This window comes from Antechinus flavipes, chromosome 2, assembly GCF_016432865.1.
Source record: "Antechinus flavipes isolate AdamAnt ecotype Samford, QLD, Australia chromosome 2, AdamAnt_v2, whole genome shotgun sequence".
In the NCBI taxonomy this organism is placed as follows: Eukaryota; Metazoa; Chordata; class Mammalia; order Dasyuromorphia; family Dasyuridae; genus Antechinus; species Antechinus flavipes.
The window spans coordinates 576,001,935-576,025,209 of NC_067399.1; the positions used below are offsets into that span (position 1 = coordinate 576,001,935).

General features: G+C 33.8%; 1 protein-coding gene across 1 annotated transcript in view; it reads right to left on the minus strand.

Moving 5' to 3' along the window:
- Window positions 1-23,275, minus strand: part of ADAMTSL3 (ADAMTS like 3) — a 553,515-nt gene that overhangs the window by 164,045 nt on the left and 366,195 nt on the right. The window contains exons 10-11 of the mRNA XM_051981175.1: window positions 8,057-8,168; window positions 301-439 (exon numbers count right to left, since the gene is read on the minus strand). Coding sequence (XP_051837135.1) covers window positions 301-439; window positions 8,057-8,168 — 251 coding nt within the window. The remainder of the gene's footprint in view (window positions 1-300; window positions 440-8,056; window positions 8,169-23,275) is intronic.

Genomic DNA, 23,275 nt, shown 5'->3' on the forward strand with positions numbered 1-23,275 from the left:
GAAGAGGCATTTGGCCAGGTTTAATGTGTTCATGAGTTTTAATAGCTACATCAAAAGTAGATGCAGACCATGATTAGGAAATTAGGTTATGCTAACCTGCCATGTAGACAGTTTAAGGTGCATTACTGAAGGCCAACGAGATAGACCTAGATTGTGACTATAACAGTGCCAACCATCAGCATGTCTTCTTCCAACAGTAGGAATCAAGAAGGAAACTGGTTCAAGGATAAATGATTGGTATTAGCAAACACTAGTTTATATATTCCTCAACAAGTAACTACATATGCAATGCACTCAAACCTGGAAGGGCACGGATCCATGCTGCATTCCTTTAGTTTTGGCTTTGGTTTTGTGTTCTCAGGGTAGTAGTGACAATAATGGTCAGGAACAACTCGCTTCAAGCGAACATCCACACATTCAGCAGAGTTGAGTTGATATCCTAAGCAGTAAAAAATAAAAATACAAGAATGACATCATTTTTGTGAATACAGGGCTAGAAGAAGTTTTCAGAAGTCATCTTTGTTGAAAGTGGTTTTAGTTGTCAAAACAGTTCCTTTATGCTCCCCTTCCCAATGTCATTTTTTCTATCCAGACTCTGTAAATAATAATAGTAACTTGTTTTTATGTCATAACTTAAGATTCGCAAAATGCTTTACAAAAATTCTCATTTAAGCTCCATAACAACTCTGTGAGGCAGCTACCAACTCTGTGTTATTATCCTGTTTGTTTGTTTTAAACAGATGGGGAAATGGAGGCTGAGGTTAAGTGATGACTCTACGTTTTCAATCTTTGAGAATTGGAGATATATTTGAACCCACTATCTTTTACTTGAAGTAAAATATTCTACCCATTATGGCCATGCTGCCTTTCAATCTCATCATTTTATCTTGCAAGACTATAACTGAAAAATTATAATAGAGTGCCCAAATAAGAGTGTAAGCAAATTAGCAGCAAACTATTGGAGATTCAGTACCTTAAAAAGAGGAAAATGTTGCAAACCAACTAATTATATATTTTTGAGGGAAGAAAACACCTGCAAGGTATAACCTGAACAGGCAACGATAACAAATTTAAAAAAAAGGAAAGTTGTACTTTCATTTCTGGAAAAATTTGGCCCTCACTTGCTTATAACTACACAATTTTTAAACATTTTAAAAAGTATTTTTCATGAATATCATCAAGTTATTCAGCACCCTTCCCTCCAAAAAGGCCCCAAACCCAAACATATATAATTGGTCTAAAATTCTATTTAAAGGATTGATTACTAAGAGTGAATTTGATTTTATAAACCACTGAGCTGCTTTCTTGGCAAAAAGAGTTAAGGCATTCATGAGCAATGGCTTGGATGTAAGCTGAGTGGAGAAGGATGCACTGGTATGCATTATAAAAAACAAGGTAGAAACCACAAGAATGAAAATCCAAATGGAGTCAATAAAATATGACTATAATACTAGTGCCAGTATCTACTGAAAAGACTTAAATATCAGATATCTATGGCAACTTCTACCCATTTCCCTGGCTCATCAAGAGCATCCCCACATTGATTTTATAAGAAAATTAAGTTAAGTAGTTCTGGCACCTCAGAGGCAAATAAGCTAACTTTCTTATTCATCCAAGGAATCTAGAAAAATGCCATTTATATAAATCATATAGGCTAGAAAACAAGCACAATTAGACTTGATTTTTTTTCAAAAACAAAACAACAAAGCACTAAATTATGGTCTTTAAAGAGAAAATGCCTTTGTTTTAAAGGAAACATACAAATAAGAAAATGAGAAAGTGAGCAAGGATATATTTATGATTTGGCATGGGAGTCAGAGGAAAGAAATCATCTTTGCTCTTTCTCTTTAGTTGTAAAGAGTTTTAGAAGTTAAATAGGTAAAATAATGTGGTTATATGTCTATGTCTGTCTATCTGGCTATCGGCCTTTCCATTTGTAGATAATGGTAAGGTTAAAGTGAGGATTGGAGAACAGTGGAAAGAGTACTGCATTTGAGACTCAGAAGACTTGGATCAAAGTCTCAGGTTCATCATGTACTAGTGTGTGGAGATGGAGAGCTAATACAGCTTTCTAAAACCAGAGCTTTTTCAGTGGATCAGGAAGCATTCATTATGCACCTGCTCTAGGCTAGGCAAGATGTTAAGCACTGAGCAGAAAAAAGGAAAATAAAAGACAGTATTCTTGAGGAACTCACAGTCTAATATGATAAGAGGTTTTCATAAAACTTTAAGCATTATATAAATGTGAGCAAATATTATGATGAAATGCAAAGCACTAAAACAGTATTAAAAGTTTGTTACCATACAAATATAGTAGGGAATAAGAATGACAACATTTTGGTCAAAAAAAAAAGTTCCTTAAATTGTTCAACAAGTAGCCCACAATCCCATAATAATAACACAACAATCTCACAACTTTTAGCACATCTGACATTTAGCTTCTGTACAAGATCCCAAGAATATGCAAAAACACCTTTCTGAAATTTCATTATTGCCTGTTTTTTATTACTTACAAGTAAATTTAGGAGCCATTTCTTTGGAATCAAACTAATAGTAATTATCCAAATCCTACTTCTAAATACAACTCTCAAACATGAGCATTATCCTTTGTTTAATGTATCTTACCTAGCATAGTTCCTGGTAAATAAGTGCTTTAAAATGCTTCTTAAAAAAAAGAAAAAGAAAAAAAAATTCTTAATTGACTGGTTGGCCAATAGGGTCTTAGGCCATATAGATGCAGTTAAAGGGAAGAAAAGTTTTCCTGCCAAAAAAGAATGGCAAAAAGACATATACACATCCTACAAGATACATCTTGTAGTAAGACACATCTGCAGCCAGATGGTTTCTAGATTTAAATTCTAGCTCTTCCCTTTTACAAATTCAATTTGGTCAAATTCACCTTTTTTAGGTCTTAGTTCCCTCACCTAAAGGACTTTGTTGATACCTAAAATCTCTTTCAGTTCTAGAGCCAATGATTCCTTTGTGTTTTTTTTTTTTGTTTTGTTTTGTTTTTGCAAGGCAATTGGGGTTATGTGATTTGTCCAGAGTCACACAGCTAGAAGATGTTAAGTGTCTGAGGCTGGACTTGAACTGAGATCCTCCTGACTTTAGAGCTAGTACTCTATCCATTGTATCATCCAGCTGCCCCAATTTCTTTGTTTTCAAAGGATCATCCCCTTTGCTTAACTTTGATCGTGGACCACGTTGCATTCAGAAAGTTTATGCTGAGCTTGTTACTTGCAAAGCTTGAACATGCAAATCTGTAGGTACCATTAATTCATGCAAACAATTCCTTTATGGCAGGCCAATGAGTCACACCCAAGTACATCTGGTAGCTTGTCCTGGGCGCAGAGGAGGATGCCAGGAGCCCAGACCTGAGGGATTAGGTCAGTTATGCATCTGCTGACTATGTATCAGCATTTACGAGAAAGCATAAAGTTCTGAGTATTAATTTCAGGGAAGAGATTTGGCCCTAAGAATTTCTGAATCACAGTACTAGCAGGGAACCCGTAGACTCAACTGGTCCAGTCTCCAAGCAGCATGCTGTCTAAAACAGTCCAGACAGAGGTCTGTATTTTAAGGACTTCCCCTCACAGCATGCTTGAAAGTCTATGGCTTAAAGGAACCCTAAAGGTAATTTTGGCCCACAAACAAGTCTTTAGAATCTAACAAGGTGCTGGTACACACTATATCGTTAATCAATGTTTATTGATTGGTTGATTATATATTTCTAACTAATTACAGGTCCTCTTCTTCAATTTCCTTATTTTAGATATGGTTCACAGGTTAAATGTTTTGCCAAACAGTAGCAGAGATATGGATCCTTGGATTCTAAATCTAGTGTTATGCTGCAATATCAGCAAATGATTCTCAAACTCAGGAAGAGGAAAAAAATGGGTATTTTAGTAGGCTAGAATAGCAATAACAATAGAAGGTATGGCCTTCACTAGGCAATTAGCAACATCAATAATTGAATTTATATATCATTTATAAGGTACATTTGTAAGACACTTTACATTTATGATCTCATTTGATCCTTTTATCAACCCTGAAAGCCAGGTGCATTTCTCTCCATTTTACAGATGAGTAAACTGAGTCTGAGAAGGTTAACAGGGTCACCCAAATGTCTGAGGTGAAATTCAAGCTTGTATGATTCCAACTGCAATGCTATAGAACTAGAATGGTTCTCAATATCATCTTGTCTAATCCTTTTAACTGAGGGAATTGAGGCCCAGAAAGTCATTTGTCCAAGATCTCATGCCATGAGTCAGCAGAAAAGTCAGGTCCAGAAACTAGTTATCCTGAATTAGTCCAAAGTTAGCAAAATTGCTTTGCAAATAGCCAGTTGACAATAATTCCCTATTAATTGCAGGAATGCAGTATGAAGTAGTGAATGAAGCCTTAAAATAGATCCTGGACAAACCTCCTTTCCCTTGATGCTACCCAGGCTACTCTAAAACTACAGAGCAGGACTTGATCCATGTTGGATCAATATAAATTTCTTTATATCACTGAACTCACAGTTCCACTCTGGGAAACAGGGATGGAGGAGCCTGGGTACAACTATATTAGTTACTCTTCCCCAGGGTGTCTGCTTTTTGAAAGGGGATACTTGACAAGAGTAAAGTCTTAACTTAAGGTAATTTAAAGCCAACAGTGGAATGTTAGACACTATATATGTGTGTGGGAGGGATGCAGTAGTCAGCTTTTGGAAACCCCAAACTGTGAGACCTCAAGGTATCAAAATGGATAGTGTGCTGAATCTGGAATCAGAAAGACCTGAATTCAAATTCTACCTTAGATGCTCACTAGCTATACAATTCCTGGACGATCTTCCTCTGACTCAATTTCCCTATCTGTAAAATGGAAATAATAATAGCATCTACCTCCTATGGTTATTTTGAGGCTCAAGTGAGATAAACTATATATAGCATTTTCCCAACTGCAAAAGTTCTATATTACATTATATTATAGTCCCATACTTACAGCAGTTGATAATAAAAACAATAATAGCTAAAATTTACATAGCATTTATATAGCATTTTATACTATGTCCTAAGCATTATGCTAAGCACTTTACAATCATATCTCATTTGACCCTCACAACAACCTAAAGAGGTAGGTGCTACTATCCTCATTTTATAGGTGGGAAAACTAAGCAAATGGAGGTTAAGTATCTTGTTCAGGATCACACAGCTATTAAGTGTTTGGCCAGATTTAAACTCAGATCTTCCTGAATCCAGGCTCATCTATTCACTGGACTACCCAGCAGTAACTTCAAAGTTTATTGGTATCACAAATAAGTTTAATGGAATTAAGTATTCCTGTCAGAAAAGGAAAAGTTAGATTAAAAAAATGATAGCCAGTTATTTTTAAAAATACTTGTAAAGATAGTTTTCAACATTCACTCCTGCAAAACCTGGTATTCCAAATTTTTTCTCCCCCCCCCCCCAATGTCCCCTCTTATGGACAGCAAGCAAGCCAATTATAGGTTAAACATGTGAAAATCTTCTATTTCCATATTTCCATATTTATCACATTGTGCAAGAAAAATTAGATCAAAAGGGGAAAAATGAAAAAGAAAAAAAAAACAAGTAAACAACAACAAAAAACGGTGAAAATACTACGCTGGGATCCACATTCACTCTCTATAGATGTGAATGGCTCTTTCCATTACAAGTCTATTGGAATTGCCTTGAATCACTACATTGTTGAAGAGAGTTTAGTCCATCACAGTTGATCATCACATAATCTTGTTGTTGTTGTGTATGTACAATGTTCTCTTGGTTCTACTTGCTTCACTTAGCATCAGTCCATATAAGTCTCTCCAGGTCTCTCTGAAATCATCTTGCTGATCATTTCTCATAGAATAATAATATTCCATAACATTCATATACCATAACCTATTCAGCCATGACCCAACTGATGAGCATCCACTCAGTTTCCAGTTTCTTGCCACTACAAAAGAGGCTGCTACAAATATTTTTGCATATATGGGTACTTGTCCCTTTTTTATGATCTCTTTGGGAGATAAACCCAATACACTTTGGTTAGATTTGAGGAAATGGAGATTCAGCATGTCATAGATAGATAAACACTCAACAATTAGCCTTCACTAGATCTGTGACTGTATGTGGAGGTTGGAAGATGAGTTAATGGATTTTAAATTAAGGTAGCAAAGTGGGCTGGAATCTCTCATATATATATATAAAATTCCACACACACATATATGTACATATATTCATACACATGCATATATATGTACTTAAACATATGTATATATGCATGTATGTATATAGGGTTGTATTGTGTACATGTATATATGTGAACAAACATATATGTTTGTATTTGTATATATGTATATGTATGTATGTATGTATATATATATATAGCCTGAATCAAGAACCTTCTCTCGCCTCACCTATACTCTAGGGGAAAGATTGATTCCTAAACCTATTTATAAGATGGGTTCTATGTAATTTTAGGGAAAAGGAGAGGTAATCATTTAGACAATTCAAATTCCCTAAGGAATTATTCAAAATTCAAAATTCAATTTCCTAAGAAATTATTCTAAAAATGAAATTATAGTCCCTATTTTGAAATTAGATTCATGTTATTTCTTTTGCATTTCAGAACTAGTATTCTTTTGCCTGAATTGTCCCAGTTACTGATTGCTTTACTCTTCTTCTATACTTTTGTTTTGAAGACAAATATTCTTAGTTCAGGAGAAATATATTTCACCAAGCCTGAAAAGTATAAGCTTACTAGTTGGTTGAAAAAAAAACTTACAAAGTATAGCACGGACCATTAAACTACAGCACACAAGGTTAATTTAAGAGCCTTGGAAAATTTATTTTAAGGCACCTCAGAGTGAAGGGGATGGCGAATATATTCTCCACATGATCTGGGTGGTGACTATTACTCCATGGGCAGTTTGAATGGAATAAACTCTAAAAGGAGATCCAAGAGCTTATTAGACAGGCCCCAAAGCAAGAATTTGGAGGACTTAACTGGAAATTATACTAATTTAATTTAAAATGCCAGACAGAGAAATATGAAGAGGAGGGTAGAGGGAATGGAGAGTGATGGAAATACTTTAAACACAAAACTCAAATCTCTTCAAGAGGCAGATAAATGAAAGCTACCTCATAATAAGCACAAAGATAGAGGCTGCATGATCTAGTAGAAAGTTCACTGGTCTTGACAAGATCTGGCTTTGAATCTCATCTCTGACATGATCCAGATGAGCACAGGCAAGACACTAAAATTTTGTCAGGCTCAGTTTCCTCATGTTTAAAAATGGGGATCATAATACTCATGAAGATCAAATGAGATAAATTATCTAAAGCATTCTATAATTATAAATAATTTTTTATTAATGTTGGCTTTAATTTTCTAATCAAAATGAATTATGTTAGGAAGTATCAAGGCTTAACTGGGAGACCATTGGAGGATAAGGTGGGGATGGGAAGAGGGCATTAGGGCATCTGGTGCTTTGCCTAAATCACTAACTCTCTAATTCACTCTGTTTTGCTATGGGGAATATGGAGAAATGAACACATGTTTCATAGAGATGTCATGGAGCAAAAATGTAATCACATATGGGAAAGAGTCTATACTCTCAATAAGAAGTATTCTTTCTGAATCTGTCTTAATCTCTTTTTTAGGAATTAGAAAAAAGCCATAGTATATCCATAGTCATGAGTGCTACAGTTATTTATTTCACTGAGGAAGAAATGATACAATTACAAATTATGAATTTTGGCATCTTGGTCTTAAAGTCAGAAGACCTGTGTGCAAATAGAACTGCTAATTAGTAATTCTGGGATTTTTGTCTGAAAGCTTAAATGAATAAATAACCATGAGGGCAACATATGTAGTTGTGAAGGAACTTTATGTGGGTTGTATTAATTTCTAATTGTATTTTTAAATTAAATTTGTATTTATCAAATTTGTATCAGTTTCATTGTTTTAATTTTTAATTTATCATTTCAGACATGCAAACTAGCTGTTTCTAATTGATAAGTAAATGTGTTCATGAATATCCTCTGCTCACCTCCTCCGCATGTTACAGTGCAGGGAAAGAAGTCAGTTTGTCTCCACTGATGACTGATAGGTTGGTAGAAGAAGAACTGGACCACGCTGTCTCTGGAGGTAGTATACCTGGTCTAAAGAAACGGTCATTACAACACATTTGCATACTCATATCAGTACTCTTCCAGTGTTTCAATATATAAACAATATGTGTCAACATTATATGGAAACCACATACACATAGATAATAAATTATAATACAAAAAAATAAACAGTGCAGTGAGTAATCATTAATCATGAATTGCCATTTTCAAAGTATCATTAGCTCAGGAATACTTAAGACAATATGACTTTCATGTGACATTTACAGAATTTCCAGATCACTAGGAGTGATTGTACTGGGGAAAGAAAATTGTTATAAAAATGCAGATAATTTCAGCAATATTACTCAACTACTATCTGAGAGACAATTTTCTACAAACTACAATTTCTAGATAATTCAGTCCCAGTCCTCTGCTTTGGATTAAACTATCTGGATAATTTAGAAGAAACATGAATTTTGGTGACAAATTATCCAGATTGATCATACTCATTGATCACTCATTGAACAAATTAAGAAGACAACTGCTAATCCTACATTTCAATGTCAAGATGGATCATTTCCACTTTTTTCCACTGAAAATTATTATTTGCTACTGAACATATTCCAGCACAAAGTTAAGTACTGCACTAACACTATAGTGCTATAAGAACAAATTAAACACTTTAAAGTGCCTACTGTGTAGGAATTGATGAGTGCTGGTGAGATGAAACATATATGTCCCTACCTTCAAGGAGTTTATCATTCAGGAGGGATGCTATAATATGAATATAAATATATATGTATATAAATAGTTATATAAATTTGAATATGGTAACAAGGTTGATAAGTGTATGTGGGAGGGGATAATTATGAGCATTTGCCAGTCTTTATTCAATCTTTTTAAAAATTCTATATTAATCAGCATATGGGGCTGCAACTGAATTATTTATGTATATTCTACCTCTTCTCCCTTAACATCTTAACTCCATGTCCAGAATTCATATTCCCTATATATTTTTGATAAGAAAACAAAGAAAATTATTTTCCCAGAAAAATTCTACATTTTTAAAATTTGGAAATGCGAATTGTTCCTGTCAATAAACATTTGTCTAAGAAATAACTGTTTATATTTATCAGAGTAAGAGTTAAATTAAGAAAGCTGCTATGTTGAATGCCAACTGAGATGGTTAGAACTGTCTCCTCTACATCTGATCAGATCTCCTACATCCCTCTCTTCTTTCTTCCATTGGATTATGATAGTAGGACTATATTCCCTAAATGTAATCTCAGTTCACAGGACTTTTCTGAGGAGTGACTGAAGATGGTATTTGAGATTACAAATAATTACTTTGTCCCTTTATTCTTCATTGTTTCTATACTACATTCCCCCAATGTGACTGTTCCAAATCTTTTCTCTTTTGAAATTACCCATACTCCCACTTCCTTCTTAACAGAGTACCATGTCTCATATTTCACTAAAATTGTTGAGGTTCATTATAGCAAGCTCCGTCTCCTTCCCAACTCCAGACTTTAAATCACCTCAGAATCATCTCTTCCCCTTGTCCTTTACCAGTCTGCTCTAATTTTAAAGGATGAAGTCAAGACCAAACTCTTTACATCTACTATTGATCCTATGTCCTCTTATTGCTTCCAAGAAACTTCTTTCTGCAAATTATCCCTCTTCTCTCCCTAGTTTATTTTTATCAATAGGTTCCTTTTCTTCAAACAAGATCAGTACTTCCACATCCATTAAAAACATTCAGTTGAATCTACCATTGCTTTAGTTATTATACCTCTTTTATCTTTGTTTCTTTTTTGAATTTGACACCCCATTATTCTAGACATTTTGTTGTCTTAGAATTTTTATGACATTGTTCTATTGTGTTTCCCTTTCTAGTCATTGAAGCAAGCTTTAGTTTTCTTTGAAGAATTATCATGCATGTCCCATCCCTTTTCTACAGATGTCTACATCCCTTTTAGTGTTCTGCATTGGGCTCTCTTCTTTTCTTTCTCTTTATATTCTCTCTCAGTGAATTTATCAGCTCTTGTGAATTAAATTCTAATTTCTATTCACATGTAGTTCTCATCTCCCTATGGAATTCAGTCCCACACTTTGCATTGCCTGATAGGTATCTTCATCTAAATATCTTATAGCATCTGAAATTCATAATATCCAAAGTAGAACTTAAGATCTCTTCACTTACCTATTTTTTCAAGGATACTATTTCAGGGTGATCCTTGAGGTACTCTCATCCTCAATCATTTGCCAGGTTTGTCTAAACTACTTCTATATCTCCCTCATTTGATTCATTCTCTTTATTCTTTCTTTATTTATTGCTAGTCCATGCTTTTACCATCTCTCTAGCCACCTAACTACAGTACCTCTATCTGGTATTTTTCCTCTAATCAATCCTTCAAAACAGCTATCAAATTGATATCCTAAAACATATCTGGGTATATCAAGCCAACTCAAGAAGTTTAATGATTTGCTCTTGTTGCTGGGATTAAAAAAAAAAAACAACACAAGTCTCCTGTTTGGCATTTAAAACTCTTCACAATTAGACTGTGATCAATCTTTTTAGGCTAACTGCATTTTTTGGTATATGTATCATGGAAACTTTGGGTTATCTGAATAAGCCTATCACTCACTTCAATGATACAATAAAATATGTAGGATTACAAAGGAACACAATTATAATGGAATGAAGTTATGAAACATGTAATTAAAAAAAACAATCTACAGCTCCCAAATTAAGAATACTTATTCTTAGACAAAATTGTTGTCCTCATATACAAACTCCCCAATTCTATGCCTTGCACAAACTGTCCCCTATGCCTGCCGGACTCTTCCTCTTCATTTAGACACTCAGGCTTAGCAGGATTTAATAAATGCTTATTGATTTATTGATTGGTTTTCTTCCCAGACAAATGTTCTATATGGTAGTTGAAAAAAGTAATCTTCAAATATGAAATTTAAAAGATGTGAAGTCTAAAAGTAATAGCCCAATGAAGAAAAATACAATTGAGATGGAGATAACCAGAAGGAAATTTCTGAGATATAAATAAAACTGAGTTGTTTATAGCAGTGGTGTCAAATTATTATAGAAAGGGGAACACTAAACTTTATACAGGAGTCTTTATAGCCTGAATATTGACTTAGAAAACTACATATTAACATTATGTTCTATTGTATTTTTATTTATTTTGCCAAATGTTTCTCACATATTTTTAAATTTGATTTTGTTGTAGTGGAGCCCTCACAAACTTATGACTGAATACCTGTGGTTTAAAATGTATAAACCAAATTTTAAAAAAATACTGGTTTTCAAGGAGTAAGAGATAGTGAGGTTCCTCCCTGACTATGAATTTGATTACTGCAGGACTTGGAGGGACCCTATCATGATGGTCATTTTCATTTTGAGCATATATTCTCTGCCTCTCCACTTCTTATAAGTCAGAGTCAACAGCAGCTAAGACAAAATCATTTCCTTGCCTTATCTTTCCCTAACTCACTGAGGGGATTCCACCCTATCCACCTTAGACTCTATAGTCAATGATCTATATCATCTACCTTCCTATTCCATTGCGCTTTCTGGACCCATTCCCTTCTCAATTCTATCTTGAACAAAGTCTCCTTTACCTTAGATTTTATCTTTTACTGTTTACACTTTGCATCTTTTTTGCATCAAGATAAACTTGGCTTTTGCTCGGGATGTTACAATCTGCATCAATAACTACTGTGTTCCTTCTACAGAAAGGAATATTAGTCACCATGTTTGATAAGATACTGAATATTTTTTATCATGTTCTGTTTATGAGTTCCCAGAAGACAGGAGATATTTTCAGTGGTGAATAGATTAAGAACAGCTCTTTATCAAGTGAACACCAGACATCATTTCTCTCTTTTTTTCAGACCCATACTGAATGATCTCTTTCATGATATCCCTTATGCATCCCCTCATCGTCTTTGGAACATTAGCATTTACCTCCTTCTCTCCTTCCTTCTATAGGACCAGCCTTCTTGCTATCTTTTAGGTCCTTTTACTCCACGGTCCTTATTTCCATTGTCTTCTTCAGTGTCTCACATTTAATATCCTCCAAGATTAGATTTCTCTTATGCTTCTCTGGATAACTGCTCTTCTCTTCTTCCAAGTTGAAACATTTTCTCACCTGCTTATACTCAATTCTATGCCATTATCATGACTGTTCTGAACAAGCAAAATTGCTATGACCATAGCAATTTGTGACTATAGACATTTGTTCCCCCAAATGCTCCAAGCGTGCCAGATGTTGTAAACTTCTCATCAAAGGCAGATGAATCTTCAAGTCTTATTTATTTCATCAGGAAAGCTAACATTAAACTACAAAAATGTAAATAAATAAGTTCCTGTTCAAAATCTAAGACAAATGGAAACTGAGGACAACTGATAAATTGATCAATTGAGAGTTAACTAGCTGACTACATACAGTCACTAGCCACTTCCTTTTTTTCTCTATTGTCTCTAATAATCTCCCATCTTCTCATTTCTTGGCTGGTCCCTGTCTTGCAGTAAAGTGAAAATTAGCAGTAGTAGCTTGTGGAGATAAGAAACTAGAAGTTGTGTGTTCTGTTTACTCAAAAGGTAGCCTAAAACAATAGAAAGAGAACTGAATGTGGAATCAAAGGATCTGTGCTTGAATTCTGGCTCTGTGTATGGCCATGGATAAGGCTCCTAATATCATTGGATTTAAATTTCCTCATCGTCAGATAGAAAGTTGAACTAGATGATCTCTAAGGTCCTTTCAATTTTAAATCTGGGAATCTAATGCTCGAAGCTGGCAGTAATCAAAGTTAAAAACTTTTGTAGCTGAATAGAAATTTGAAAACAACTCTTCTAGGTCCTGTAACATAATGGAAATGAAAAAAAACTATGTCTTTTAGTTGAAATTTAAGACATTTTATATCAAATTCAGAATATTAAACTTTATTTTAGCTTCTCTAGGGGGTTTTCCTGACTCATAAAGTTACAGTTAAATTCCTACTAATCCAATGCTCCACAGCAAAACTATCTAGCCAACTAGTCAAATAAGGTTTGAGAAAGTTGATTTGAGATGTTTCACATACTCTGTTAATCTTTCTATAAAAGCTGTTCACACAACTACATTTCTTTTTTTATCTGGCAAAACGTTAAAACCATATTATCATATAGTAATTTTCAAATGTGCAAATCATTTGGAGATGTTTAAAAAAAGATGTATAATTTGCAAATATTGCCCAATGAAACATAATATTATTAGGATAAGCAAACACATTCTTGCAGGTAAGAAATGTCCTATTCATGCCTTCTTCACTGTTAGCACAAGGGGGTGCCCAACCAACACCTTCCACTTTCCAAATATTACAAGCAAGGATGAAGACTTCTATTTGCTTAAGTTTTCTTATTTGTAGAATGGAGAAAATAATGGCACTCACCCCCAGGGTTTTTGAAATGATAAAATGACTTAATATTTGTAAATATCTTTTCAAATCTAAGAGCAAATGTAAATGCTAGCTGTTATTATTTATTATTATCATTACTATTATTTTTATACACAGAACTTCACGTTGACTTCCTTTCTAGACAAAATGTCTCCACTGGGTGGCATCTGTCAATAACTGAAAATTCATATTGGCAAGGAGTGTTTAAATTATAAAAACCATCACACTGGTTGGCTAGAAAACAATCTTTGTGTAAGTATTTCTTTTGTATTCAAGAATGCAAAGATATAATGAAGTTAAATATTTAAGAAAATAAAGACTCAATGAAGCAATAGATTTTGCAAGTACTTTCAGATGCATAAACTTTGTGGTAACAACAACAAAATAACAGTCACTTTAAAAAAACTGAAATACTATAATAAAAGGAAAGAGACAGATTTTAGAGAGATGAATTGTAAAACTCTAAATACCACAAAAGAGATCACTTTCAGAGAGATCACTTATAAGACACAATTTCTTATAGGAAAATGGAAGTAAGAAAACATTTGCACTATAGACTAACAATTCAAATACCACAACCAATCTGGGGAAAAACTGGGAAAGAAAAAGTGAATGATCACCAGATGGCAAAATATTGGACATCCCATAAAAGTGGGATGCTCTCAAGAAGATGAAAAAAAAAGTTGTGGAGTGTTTTAAAATGAATAAAAAATGCCAATGGTAAAGGAGATGGGGAAATTAGGTGGCATAGTAGATGCAGTGCTAGAACTGGAGTCAGGAAGACTTATTTTCCTGGGTTCAAATCTGACCTCAGATACTTGCAGAAGTGTGATACTGGACAAATCATTTCCTCTATTTGCCTCAGTTTCTTTATCTGTGAAATGAGCTTGTAAAGGAAATAATAATCCAGAGATCACAGAATCAGACATGACTGAAAAAGAATCCAACAACAAGAAACGTGAAGGAGTAGCAGTGAGACTATAAAACAGCATAGGGCAAACTGTTAATATTTTTGACATCATTTATTGAAAATGAAATCTATTTAGGAAGCAGTATTAGTTGAAGACTCACAAATCCTTAAGAAGAAACAAAAAAATATCTTCTACAGATTTCAACTACCCATTCTTTTGGCACTCTCTTTATATGAACTACCACAACATAAGAGAGAAATGTAGGTGGTGATAGCACTGCCACTGTGCTGGACCATATTACAAAATAAATTGCATGCTGAGGACTGGTTTTGGAAAGGACTTCCAAACTGTGGCAGAATGAGAAATGCATTAGCTACATGAATCCAGGAAAGCAGACTAGTATTCTACCAATCAAATACCTTCTGTGACATTGAGGAAAGATTTTATACAACATAACTTTTGACTCCTCTTGCTTCTCATTGGCTTTCAATTCTTCCATCTACTTTACTGTAGTCAACAAAATGTATATATGGAGAGATTAACCAAATGTGTAAATAGACACATGCACAAAAGGGTAGAAAAAGCTCATCTCAAGTTTTCATTTTTCATAATCCTCATGAAGAAGACAACAAGCAAAGCATCAGAAGAAGCAGAAATTGCTGACAGGAAAACAAAATTCATTTAATTTATATGGCAAAAGTTGGATTTTTTATACATGAATTTTGTCTATTTCACATGTTTTTTTCCACTTTTTAATTCTGCTTAAAAAATTATTCTTTCTGTATTTGCCTGACAGTGTGAAGTACAGGAAATCTAATGATTTTGTTTTGCTCTTAAACTGATGGTGTCTCTGTTCTCAAGTTTGTGCCTGCTTTTCATTAGCTGGCAAAAGCTAAGGAATAATGGATTCCATAAAGTTCAACAGCTTAAAGCTCCATTTGAAACAAGAATCAAAATTCATCTAAAATGAAATCCAATTAGAAAATTCATAACAATCAAATGAATATGTTATAAGAAAGAGAGCTGAACCTATGATTTCAATGGAATAGTGGAATAGTTTTAAACTCAAAAGGAAAGAATCCCCATAGGCCCTCAAATTCTTTAGGAAAACTACAAATTAACATTATCTAGATTATTCTGTCCTTTTATTTATTTTGTTAAACATTTATTAATTACATCTTAATCTGTTCTGAGCTACACCCAAAGAAGGAACAGTGGGAAACGAATGTGAACTATTTGCATTTTTGATTTTCTTCCCGAGTTATTTTTACCTTCTGAATCCAATTCTCCCTGTGCAACAGGAGAACTGTTTGGTTCTATAAATATGTATTGTATCTAGGATATACTGCAACATATTTAACATATATAGGACTGCTTGCCATCTTGGGGGGAGTGGAGGGAGGGAGGGGAAAAAAACGAAACATAAGCGAGTGCAAGGGATAATGTTGTAAAAAATTACCCTGGCATGGATTCTGTCAATACAAAGTTATTATTAAATAAAATTAAATTAAAAAAAAAACCCACGGATGGAGGGGGAATCTGTTCTGAGTTTTGTCTCATAGTCTGCTTGTAATTTTTATACTTCTGGATAGGAAGAAGAAAAGAAGAAGAAGAAGAAGAAGAAGAAGAAGAGGAAGAAGAAGAAGAAGAAGAAGAAGAAGAAGAAGAAGAAGAAGAAGAAGAAGAAGAAGAAGAAGAAGAAGAAGAAGAAGAAGAAGAAGAAGAAGAAGAAGAAGAAGAAGAAGAAGAAGAAGAAGAAGAAGAAGAAGAAGAAGAAGAAGAAGAAGAAGAAGAAGAAGAAGAAGAAGAAGAAGAGGAAGAGGAGGAGGAGGAGGAGGAGGAGGAAGAGGAGGAGGAGGAGGAGGAGGAGGAGGAGGAGGAGGAAGAGGAGAAGAAGAAGAAAATAAAGAGGAGGAAGCAACAACTCCAACTTTTTTCCATCACAATCTATTGAGTTAGAATTCCAAAATCACAATTTTTAATAATGTGTATGAACAGTAGTAGAGATTGTAAGATCCAACTAATCCAGACCATTCCCAAAATATTTATAAATGGAACTAAAAGGAGAAGAACAAATACATTTGAAACGAAACTAAACTGCTAGGATACTTGCTTTAATCTACTTTCATCACTGATGGTAGTAAAAGTACTAAATTTGGTCTCTGAAATCTTAGTATCTAATATGTTATATGAAAATGTGGAATGGAACCCAGGGAACTGAAGTCAGAAAAGATGACAGAACCAACCATGAAGAAAAGGAATCTAAACTAAAGATCATACAAATGTAAGGACGTCAGAGGGTTAATCTTTAAAATATCTAAATGAAAAGATTCCAAAATAATTTTATGATCATAGTTTATATTATGATAGCCCACAAAAGAGGATAAAAGCAACTAGCAATAACATGATTTCTGTCAACTTCATAAAACCTTTATAAAAATGACCTATATATGACCTATTATATCAAGTATTTCTATAATGAAAATGTGAGAAGAAAACAGGAATTTTTTTGCAGATGATTTTCTACATAACAATACAACTTCACAGTCATACACCTAAGAAAAGCAGAATAGTTAAAAAATACAAAAATGTCAATGGACCAAAATAAAAGCTGAAGTTTAGATACCTTTAAAATAAACCTTAGAAGAAGAAAATCACTTAAAATAACAAGAATACTGGAAGTAAAAAAAGAAACTATACAATGTATGCCAAAAGATACCAAGAGAGAAAAATGGCACATTCAAAGAAAACAAGCAAAAATTGGGGATGTTAAAGAAATCATAAAATCAAATAGGAAGCATAAAGAAAGTAGGAATTCAAAATGAAGAAAGTAATTATTATTTTAAAAATCCAAGTCAGATTAATGAAAATTATCAACATGGAAAACACAATTTAAAAAATTAAAAAAACACAACAATTATACAATAGTAGAAGCTATAATGATATACAATTTAGCAAAGCCAAAGAGTTAAGCTTAAAAAATCATCATCTTGTGTAGAGGGCCAAAGAGACAATGGGGGAACTCTGGGTGAGACATAAGACCCTTCAGCCCAGAGGGAACCTAACAATGTCTGGTTCAGCTCCCCATCTCTCTTAAGGGTTCTCAGCTTTCCTGAGAAGTCAGGGGACAGTGACAACCTGTGTTGTGATTGACGCAGAGTGATACCAGGTGGCAATCTACATACAAATTGTTTATGTAGTCTCATGTGCGCAGTGTATATACTTAGCACATGCATAGTGTTGCTTTGGTTATATATGGGTATGAGGGTATAAAAAGGGGAAAGTCCTTGGAATAAACAAACTTCATATTTCCACCATCCTCAGCAGTCTCGCCTTGTCACTCCTTCACTAAGATGATATATTTTAACCACCCCAGCATGGGGGCTCTAGAAAGCACAGTACATTTTGTCACCCCAACTTAGGGGCTCTGGAAAACAACAATCTTGGTCAAAATATTAGAAAACACACAAATACCCATATAAAAGTCTCAGAGAATATATTCTTTTCTTCAATCACAGGATTACTAATAGCAGATTAAAAAAGAATATGTTACTATTTCCCACTCCCTCAACAGAAAAAAAAAAACTTCAGAAACAATAGAAATGATCATCAAGACCCCAGTAATTAAAAATGTGGAGGGTTTTTGAGTTTAGACACATCAAAGAGTTAAACTCCAAGACTACAAAAAATGAATATAGGAGATGTATTTTTTTAAGAAACTGACTTTCAAATGCTAGCTTCATATAATTCTTCTGAGGGAAGTCTTAAACAACAAAATCTCCCAAGAGGTATTTCAATGGAGAGGAGGGGCAAACAAGCTGGGGAAGAAAAACAGTAAGCAATGCTTCTACTTCTAATAAAGTAACTGACAAATTCATGAATGTAAGAAAAAGAAACTGTTTAGATGAATTATGAAAATAAAATTGATAAGAAAGCTAATTCTATTCTGAGCAAATGTTCCAAAAATATAAACCTAAAAATTATAATATCAAACATAAATGGGACAAATTTCCCAATAAAATTAAAAAGAATTATAAGGTGGTTGAAAAGCACAATTCAGGAATACACTGCTTATGAAAAACATTCTTAATCTAAAAGGATCTAAAAAGATTCAATATTAAAGAATAACTTAAAATTTAACATGCTACTAAACTTTGTCTAAAACACCTTAGTCTAAAATACTAGAACAACTCATTTTACTTATCACAACTTTGTTTCTGTATTATTGGTCAGAAAAATTGTGCCTGCAACATTTGGCTCACAGTCTTATTGTGAAAAAAATTTTAAACTTTATGATTCCATAAGGATATGAGTGTTTTTATTATTATGATGAGTACATTTGCTGCAGCCACTGCTACTGCTTCACCAATTCTTTCAGTACATAAAATTGTCTAATACCATCAGACTGCCAAAGCTGAAGTCAAATTAGAAAATATTAAGAGTAATAAGGACATAACATTATGTCAATAAGTTTATATACAAAATGAGACCATATCGATCTTAAATATTTGTTCCTAATCATGAAACAGAAAAAATTAATGAAAGAAAAATTTAATCTAACAAGAAATTCAAACAAGATTTCTAAAAATCAACAATGAATATATAAATGACACATAGTTATGACTAAAACACACATACACTCCCTACTTTGTGTCACAGGACATGAATAATTTCCTAAAGAAAAAATATAAGCTGTTAATAACCACATGAAACAATGCTCAAACTCCTTAAGTATTGGAAATACAAACCAAACAGGGGAAAAAAGATAAAATCTAACACTGGCAGGATTATGGGGATACATCCATTCTAACACACTGCTGGTAAGACTGCACACTGGCACAAATATTTGTAGAGCAATTTTGAAAAGTAATATGCAGTAAGTCACAAAAATAATTCTTTGCAGCCCAGCAGCTCCATTTCCAATAATCCATCTTCAAAACATTGGTTCATATTTTGAATTTCACTGGTTATAGGTAACTCTCAGTGAGAAAACAATCTACCAATGTATACAACGTCTAATCTAAGATAGTTGCCTAAGAGCACTGAGAAGTTAAGTGATTTATCTAGAGTCATAGTTATTATTTATTAGAAGTAGTATTTGACCTTAGTTCTTCATGAATACAAGGCCTATTTTTTAATCCCCAAAATATGCTCTTGCTCATCTGGAAAGCAAAATAAAAAAAGAAACAAAGGGATCTTTGATCTCACCTACAAAATTCTATATAAAATATTCAGGATGGGTACTATTTAAAATAGCAAACAATAGGGGATAATCAATATATCAAAATTGTAATATATTAATATAAAGGAATATTATTGTAATTGTTCAGTCAATTTTGAGTGTTACCCTTTTTTGGCAGAGATACTGGAATGGTTTACCATTTCCTTCTCCAGCTCATTTTACAGATGAGGAAACTGAGGTAAATAAGATTATCTAGTAAATATATTTAAGGCTGTATATGAACTCAGGAAGGTAAGTCTTCCTCTCTCCAAGGTTCAACATTCTATGCACTGTACCACTTACTAATAAAATGCCACAAAATTAGTATACAATAATTAATACAGGCAAAATTGAAAGATATACCAGGTGAGGTAGAGTAAAAGGAATAGACCTAGCTTATATATACTAGTATATAAGCTCATTTATGGTAACAACCTTAATCAAAATAAAAAAAAATTAAGAAAAGATAAGGGAAATGGTTCAAATATAGCAAACCAATCAAAGGTAAAATAAGCAAGAGACTAAATTATCAATTTGTTTGATTCTGCCTTATTGAAAACTGGGATCTGGGGGTAGAATTTTGCCTCCTCTGTTATATGTCTAATGATTTTTGTTGATAGTCCCTAGTTTTATGAGTCTGCAGCTAGGTGCTACAGTGGACAACATATCAGGCCACTCATATTCATGAGTTCAAATCTGACGTTAGACTTTCATTAGTTGTATGACCCTGGTCTAGTTATTTAACCCTACTTGCCTCAGTTGTTTGATCTATAAAATGAGCTGAAGAAGGAAATGGCAGAAAATTTCAAGGGCTTACAAATGGTAGGACATGACTGAAAAATGACTTAACAAAAAAACCCTTATAATTACTTTTAAATTGTTTTAATAGCCATTTGCTAAACTATTATTTATCCGGAATTCAAATAACTTGATAACTTAAATAAATGGCATTTTTAGCTTCCCTCATTCTTTAATCTGAAAATTTACAAAACTTTTTTTTACAAATCAGAAGAAAAGAAGGTGATATGAGTGATTTTCTGGAGTGAGTAAGAAGAATTAACTTTCAGAATCTAGCATAGAGTCTATATAGCAATAGTAGAACCTATTAAACATGCAGTATGTTTGACAATGGATGCTGATTATTGGCATTAGATCATGACAAGAGTCTTTCACTATAACTAAGACTTTGGTTCTAGTCTTAGCTTGGCAACTAAGAAATTCATGTGACTTTGGACACGTTCTATGTCCTAAGAATCCTTCTAAATCCAATATTGTATGGCTAAAGTAGCATTCCAGCTCTCATGCCCTGAGTGATTACTGACTGCCCACATCACTGTATATTATCAGATCTAGAAAATCAAATTGAACAAAAATTGAAAATCAAGTGACTGCCCCTAGAAAAGCAGAAAAATTTTAACAAAAAGAAAGATTCTATCTGGGAATGGAGATATTTAGGGAGTAGATAATGGGATGCCTGAATCTGGCTGGCTAGAGCAGCTTCTCAAAGGTGATTCAAGCCAGTGTTGCACAATGTCTTGGCTGAGCATCTATAGATATCCAGAGCCTCTTCTCTGGATGTTGGCTAAAGCAGTCCATGATCTGGAGACACTATTTGCCTTTCCATGAAATGTCAGCTTAGTAAGCAAAATGATGACACCCCAGAGGCCTTCTGGATATACTTAGATGCTTCCACTAAATTAAAGGGAGAAAAAAGCAATGGGTGAGTTAAAACCAGCCAGTTTTGGGAGAGGGTTTCAGAGGTTCAGCTCCTCTTCAGGATTTGGGCCCATGCAAACCAAATGAAACTAAGTCTGGGATTTGGCTTAAGGTAGAAGAAAGCTGTCCCAGAAGGAAAATGAGCAGGAGCTTTATGATGGACTCTCAAGAGACCCAGGCACTGAAACTGGTGGGGATGAGAATGACATCAAGTTGAAGAGAAGCCACTATTTGTATTTTTCAAGGATTTTTAAAAAAATGTTTTATTTTCTAATGACTCAGATTTCTTCTTTCCTCCCTTCATTCCTTTGCTTTTCCCTTGTTTTGAAGAAAGATTGATTTACAGCCTTGAAACATTTCCCCATAAAATTTTTGGGAGAAATGACCTTCAAAAGATGAAGGCCAAATAAACTTTAAAAATTTGAATAAAACAAGCTAACAAGGCCAAGAGGAAGACAAGTGGTTATTATGAGAAGGGTTCCATAGGTGACAGGAACTAAGAAGCCTTAGGAAACTAAGGCATCTAAGGGTACAAGTAGGGAAGAAGTAAATTCTAGCTATTAGGGACACAGTCTGTACAAAGAAAGACAAAGCATGGCAAATTCTAGGAGCTGCTAATGGGCAACTGTGACTGGAAATTAGTATGTGATAAGGGAACTACTATAAAATTAAGTCTGGCTGGAGCTAGAGATCTGGACTGCTAGATATTCCAGTGGATAGAGCTCTCAACCTGGAGTCAGGAAGACATGGAGTTCCTCAGACACTTACTAGATGTGTGACTGTTTGCCTCAGTTTTTTCATCCATAAAATGAGCTAAAGAAGGAAATGTCAAACCACTTCAATACCTTTGCCAAGAAAACCCCAAATGGGGTCATAAAGAATCAGACATAATTGTAACAAATCAACAATAGGCAATTTTTAAACTTACTTTTGAAGAAATAGGAAACCACTGAAAAGTTCAGAATATGGGGATGATAAAGATGAATATTTGCCAGGTTTACCAATCAACACAAACTGTGCCTTCTCCAGCTTATTTTACAAATCAAGAAACTGAGGCAAATAGGTATAAGTGCCTATTGCCCAGGGTCGCAGAAATAATAAGTGTCTGAGGCCAGATTTGAATGCAGATCCTCCTAACTCTAGGTTTGGCACTCTATTTACTGCACCATCTAGCTGTCCCAATATTTATACATACATATATGTCTGTGTGTATATTCATATGAATAAGTATATATGCACATATATACATACTATTTTTATACTATCTTTTACCTTTATCAAAATCAAGAATGGAAAATTGATGATTATATTGCAAACCATATATATTATTCAAGATGTTAAAATTTTTTTGACAAGCAGCATTTTACCTAATTCTTTGGAGAAAATAAAAAAAGCTGATTCAATCATGCTTTATATTGAGTATCTTAAAAATCTTAGTGCAGTCTCATACTATTAAAGCTTAAAACAACATTAAGATTTTTAGGACATCCTATATATAGCTAACTAGAATAGTTAAATGTTTAAACAGTTTACCCAATTATCTAGTCATTTTGCACATACAGGAATTTAATTAATAATGAAACCTTATTTTGTAATTATTCATTTTCAGCCTTTAGTATAAGTAATATAAGTTTGCTTCTGTGTTCATCATGCTACAAGTATTATTTGAATACACAGTAAGTGAATAGTTTAAGAACAGATAATCATATTGAATTGTTTCCCTATAGAATTATAGAAGGGTAATCCAATGAATAGAGCACAGGACTTGGAATCAGAAAGACTTATCTTCTTATGCTCAAATCTTGCCTCAGGCATTTATTTATTAGCTGTGTCATCTTGGGCAAGTCATTTAA